The sequence below is a fragment of the Limulus polyphemus genome, unplaced genomic scaffold, assembly GCF_000517525.1.
Source record: "Limulus polyphemus unplaced genomic scaffold, Limulus_polyphemus-2.1.2 Scaffold170, whole genome shotgun sequence".
NCBI classification, from domain to species: domain Eukaryota; kingdom Metazoa; phylum Arthropoda; class Merostomata; order Xiphosura; family Limulidae; genus Limulus; species Limulus polyphemus.
The window spans coordinates 800,945-807,125 of record NW_013665780.1 but is presented as its reverse complement, the minus strand read 5'-3'; the positions used below and the strand labels follow the sequence as shown (position 1 = coordinate 807,125).

The 6,181-nt window shown below is 35.9% G+C and overlaps 1 protein-coding gene across 1 annotated transcript in view; it reads left to right on the top strand.

The window, feature by feature from the left end:
* LOC106477873 (protein obstructor-E-like) overlaps positions 1-6,181 on the top strand; it is a 15,183-nt gene that overhangs the window by 6,872 nt on the left and 2,130 nt on the right. The window contains exons 2-4 of the mRNA XM_013938395.2: positions 1,569-2,027; positions 2,737-2,925; positions 4,882-5,083. Of these exons, the coding sequence (XP_013793849.1) occupies positions 1,569-2,027; positions 2,737-2,925; positions 4,882-5,083 (850 nt within the window). The remainder of the gene's footprint in view (positions 1-1,568; positions 2,028-2,736; positions 2,926-4,881; positions 5,084-6,181) is intronic.

The window sequence follows — 6,181 nt, the reverse complement described above, 5'->3', positions numbered from 1 at the left end:
CCGGGCCCAGACATAATAGATGATATGGTTATGTAATCTTTCAAGTACACAACATCTTTGACGATGATGTTGTAAGATATTAATATTACACGAGATATTTGGATCATATAGTCGTGGGATTATATAACCACAAGATAGATAGCCTACACGATATTGTCTTAGGAACTTAGGACTACACGATATATGGAGACGACATGGTCATGGAATCTCACAATCCTAGATAATATTGCCGTAAGTGCTTAGGCCCACTGTTGACGAAACTGTTGTAGAACCTTAGGGCCACATAAGATCTTGATGGCATTGCCGTAGGAGCTTAAGACTACAACGAAACACCTAAGTGGCACTAATTTTATGTAACCACTAGAAATAATAGGTCGGTAAGGATAAAGAAAACAAGTAACACGTTTGTTATTCCAGTTCCCATCCTGATCATAACGTCTCTTGCTAATGAGCAAGGTGCATCTATTTATAGTACATGTTCTATTCACTCAACACGGATGTATTTGACCAGTTTACAAACGTTTGATAGTAACTGTCCACACAGCTTACCTAAGAATGGTTACCAATCTTAAGAATCGCAGCAACAACAACAAAAATACAAAACCAGTTTTCGTACGACTTACTGGTACTCCTTCATACAATTATACTTCTGAATATTTCCACTTTATGATACAGTCGAATCACGTTTTGAAACATTTTGTGACCTATTTACAAAGTCGAACCATTACATCATCGATTTTCAAACTAGTCAAAATGTAAAGTGGAAATAATTTCACCGTTTTTTCCATTCCATAACATTTGAAACAACGCTCAACGTTTATTGTGAAGGACAGAGTTTCACTTCAACTGTCACTTTGACCATATTGACATGCTCAGTTTCTGACTAGATGGTGAATTTTTTGTATAAAAAACTGGTAAAAAAAACGATATCAGATTTATGTTACAAAGTGAATTAACCTCCAGAAGATCCAATGGAATAATAAAAATGATAGGGGAAAATTTTAAACTAATATCTGGTTCGTATGGGACGAGGAGTCAACGTATGAAGGACGTTTTCTGTAGTATAAATTGCACTTTCATCTATATTATTGCCCCCCCCCCGGCGGGACAGCGGTATGTCCACGGACTTAGAACGCTACAATCCGGGGTTTGATTCCTGCAGCGACACAGCAGGTTGCCCGATGTGGCTTTGCTCTAAAACAAACACATTTTACCTATATAATTTATGTTTGTTTGTAGTTAAGCGCAAAGCTATAGAATGTGCTGTGCCCACTACAGGTATTGATACCCGATTTTTAGCGTTATAAGTCCGCAAACTTACCGCTGTGCCACTAGGAGGCATATTATCTATGACTTAGTTTTAAATCTATGTAATTATGAGTGTATTTATACATTCTTAGTTTAGACACGTTTGTGTTTATATAATGCATTTTTTTTTTACAATTCCTATGACTCATATCATAATAAATAAATAAAACTGCTGTCGAAAACTGTAACCAAACACTTATTGTGGCTATATTCTACACTACCTTATTAATGTTATTTATTATGTTAATTGTAATTTGTAGCTTACGCACAGCAAAGAACAGATTCTCAGGGTAACAAGGATTATTACGACTATTACGATTATGATGACAACAAACAGCCCAACCCAAACCCAGCCGACCCTCAGTCACCGAGGGCTCCCGATACTGTTCAATCACCTCCAAGATACCAGCCGCCGACTTCTCGTCCAATACAACCTGCGCCTGTTCCTGTTCAACCAGCCCAACCTGCCAGGAGGGTGAATCGTCCGCGCCAAAGAAACCGTGGCCCGTCAATTATTCAGACAAGTGAAGTTTTCAACTGCCCTGAACCATTTGGGTTTTTCCCCCATGCGAGAAACTGTGACCGATATTGGGCTTGTGAAAATGGCACATCTACACTGAAGTTATGCGGAAACGGCTTAGTATTTGACGACACCGACGGGCTACGAGAAAACTGTGCTTATCCTTTTAGTGTAGACTGTGGGGATAGGACAGAATTAGGTGAGTTATCTTACTATATAACAACTCAGAAGAGCCTTAATTCTATTTTTTTTTTTCATATTTCAATTCAGCTGTAACTGAGAAAGCAAACAGCTATTTCGGCTTTTGTGCATATTACTAAATCTGCTGATTTACACAGTATGATTCCCTTCTTACACCACTTTTTGGTAAACCCTCACCCCCTCTATACTTGCACTTCCTTCAACTTTATTAATTTGTACTTATTCTTATCAGGAATTGACTGGTATTAATATACATAAATAAATTGTTGTTTATTACTATGGTTACTGAAAAAGACATAGATTTAGAACTAGGTTTTCTTTAATACTGGCAGCATATTACTTCTTCCTTCGTCTCTCTCCCCGTTCATTCATTTTTCTCTCAGATGTTCCGTTTGTTTTTTCTTCCGTTACACTCCTGTCCTTTGTATCGCTTTCTCAAAAACCATGCCAACAGTCCCTTTTCTTTTATGGCCTTGCAACTGCTTTTCGTAATTAGATTAGGATTATAACGCTCCATAATAATAAGAGTTATTGTAGCTTCCAAATCCAGCCGAGAGAGGCTGATCTACCTCCTTTTTGTTTTTCTTTTCCAAAGGTTGGCAAGTATAATTTTTATGGCACTCACTATGTTACAACACACTAATGCAAATACATCTGTGGTGGATAATAATATCACAAATGGTTTTCTTACTTTCTCTGTTTTCTAGAACCACCCATCAGCACTCCAAATTGTCCGCGTCTGTATGGTATCTTCGATGACACTTCCAACTGCCGAGTGTTCTACTCCTGTTGGAATGGAGACGCTGCCAGATTCGAGTGCCCCCCAGGTCTGGCATATGATCATGAACAGAGGGTCTGTGTGTGGGCTGATCTCGTTAGCCGCTGCAACCAGCTGGGTAAGATAAGATGCCTTATTTACTTTTACTTAAAAAAATTAATGTAAAGCTGTAGGTAAATCATTAACGATAGGCATTGTAAAACTCTAGGCAGGTTACTAACGATAAGATATTGTAAACTGTGGGCAGGTCACTAACGATAATATACTGTAAACTGTTGACAGGTCACTAACGATAAAGGAGTTTAAGGATTGGATACTTGAGCCATTTGCTACTATTTTTTGTAAGTCCTTGAATATTGGGCAGGTGCCAAACGATTGGAAGTTAGCTAATGCCACTCCACTTTTCAAAGGAGGTAATAAGATTATCCCAGTAATTATAAGCCTATTAATCTTAGATCAGTTGTGGGAAAAGTATGGAAAGTCTGATAAAAGATGTTTTATAAAATCATTTAACAAAGTTTAGAATTTTCCTGGAGAGTCAACATGGTTTCATTAAGGGAAAATTGACATTCTTTGAAAATGTTTCCACTTATGTAAATGAGGGTAAGGGTGTAGATTCTGTTTATCTGGATTTTCAGAAAGCCTTTGACAAGGTGCCATGTATAAGGCTTGTAAATATAAAATGTCTCTATAAGTTTGGGGGATAAGTTAGTTAATTGGATAGAAGAGTAGCTGGATGGAAGAAAGCAGAGGGTTGTTATAAAGGGAGTTCAGTCAAACTGGATTAATGTCACTAGTGGGGCACCTCAGGGCTCAGTCTCTAACCTTTGCTTTTTCTAAATTTACATTAATGACATAGGTGCAGGAATGGTCAATATATTACTTAAATTTGCTGATAATATTAAGGTCTTAGGTGTTGCTAACTGTGAAGAGGATGCTACTTTTTTGGCAAAAGGACTTAGATCATTTAGTGAGTTGGGAAAGCAAATGGCAAGAGAGTTCTAATTATAATAAATGCAAGATAATGCATGTCGGTTATCATAATTTAAATTATAAATATAGTTTGGATGGGAATAACTTTAACAGTGTCAAAAAAAGAATGGGATTTGGGTGTTATGGTTGATCAGTCTCTTAAGCCATCCAAGCAATGTGCTGTTGCTAGTGGTAAAGAAAATAGGATTTTAGGTTGTATCAACAGAAATATTGAATACAAGTCTAAAGAGGTTATAATTTTATTGTAATCACTGGTTAGGGCACATTTGGAGTAGTGTGTTCAGTCTTGGGCTTTTAACCTTAGGAAGGAGATTGAATTGTTGGAACGGGTTCAGAGAAGGGTTACTAGAATGGTGCCTGGGATGGAGGGGGTTGTCATATGAGGAGAGGCTGAAATCTCTCAAACTGTTTTCTCTTGAAAAAATAAGACTTAAGGTGATCTGATTGAGGTGTTTAAGATTGTAAAGGGAATTGATAGTGTTGATGTATCATCTTTTTTCATACTTAACGGCGAGAATAGTAGGACACAAATATAAATTTTGGTAAGGTAGGAGTCATCTTCAGCTAAGACAGTTTCATTTTTCTAACAGGGTGGTTGGCCTCTGGAATGGGCTGCCTTCGTATGTTGTGGAGACAGTAAATTTAAAAGAAAGCTTGATAATTGTATGAATGATAAAAGCTGACATTAAGATTTTAAAAAAAATTATAATGGTTCAGTTTAGAGGATATAACAAGCGAGATGGACCAATAGTTCCCTAAATATTATATTATGTTGTATTGTAAACTGTACGCAGGTCACTTACGATAGATATTGTAAAAATATAGGAAGGTCTCTATTAGTGTCACATAAAATAATAAATTAATTTAAATTATGATTAAATTGATTAATCGACATTAGTATTTTTGATTACTCCAAATATCCAAGTCCCATATTAGAATAATCAATTAATGAACCCGACGATTAATCGATTGTAAAATTCCACTAATCAACCAACTCTTGACACTAGTGATAGATATTGTAAAAGATAAGGAAATATTCCCATTTGTATTACAAAAAAATAAGGAAAAACTTTTTCAACAGAAATTGCTGAAGGGTTTGTTTGCCCCGATCCGGCCGATATATCCAATCAACCAGGAATCTTTACACGTCATGCACATCCCACAGACTGCAGAAAGTTTTATGTCTGCATTGAAGGGACGGCTCGTCCTTATGGATGCCAAATAGGAACAGTTTTCAAAGCAGACACGTTACAATGTGACGATCCAGAAAACGTACCAGGCTGGTAAGTCATCAGTTTGTGTTAAGTTATGCATTTAATGACTTTTTATGGGAAATTATTTAATGTGTAACACGTTAGGTAATTCTGTAGTAACGTGGTAAAATCGTTTAGAGGATCTTCTATATTGCAGTCTGGTAGTACTATATCTTAGAGCAATAAAGTATAGACATGGCTGATTGGCAATGAAGAATACTTTATTACAAGTTTAAAACAGTAACAAATGTACAACATTTTGACAAGGCTATGTTAAACGTGTAATGCTCTGCAGTGGCTCAGCTAAAATCCGGGTTTCGATACCCGTGTTGAATACAGCACAGATAGTCCATTATCTGGCTTTGCGCTTAACAACAAGGAAACTTTTAATAAACCTTACTTCATCACCCAGTAGAACGTCTCTAAATTTTATTATACTGAAAGTGGTTTCTTTAGCATTAAAGTTGTATATTAGAGTACAAACTTGGTGTGTATGTTTATATATATATATATAGTATTTCAGTGGCGTTGAGAAATTTCTTAAAATATAGAGTACTCCATTTTGTGAATTGCTTGTGAAGAATTGTCTCAAAAATGCTAAGAAAAATAGTTCATAAACTTAAAAGTGCTTTTTTTGAGAATGTGTTATATTTCTACAATAATTGGACTAACATTCATTAGTTTTGTATTAGTAGTTAGTTTATCATAGACCAATAGAAAAAAAAGGAACTATCTAGATTTAGTATTCTTCTCAAGAGAACACTAACATCAAGCAGGATTTGACCTCATGACCTTGTATGACACACGAGAACAAGTTAAAATTTCTGACATTTTCTCCTGAGTAATATTGTAGGGGACCTTATTAAGATGTATAAGATTGATAGTGTTGGTGCATCATCTTTTTCTGTATTTAAGGATGAGAATGGTAGGACCTAAATAGAAATTTTGGCAGGGTAAGAGTCATCTCCAGGCTAGGTAGTTTTACTTTTGTAACAGGGTAGTTGGCCTTTGTAATGAATTGCCTTGAGATGTGGTGGAAGCAGTAAACTTAAAAGAAAGCTTGATAAAGATTTGGATGATAAGAACTGGCTTTGAGTTTATATATATATATATATATATATACATATA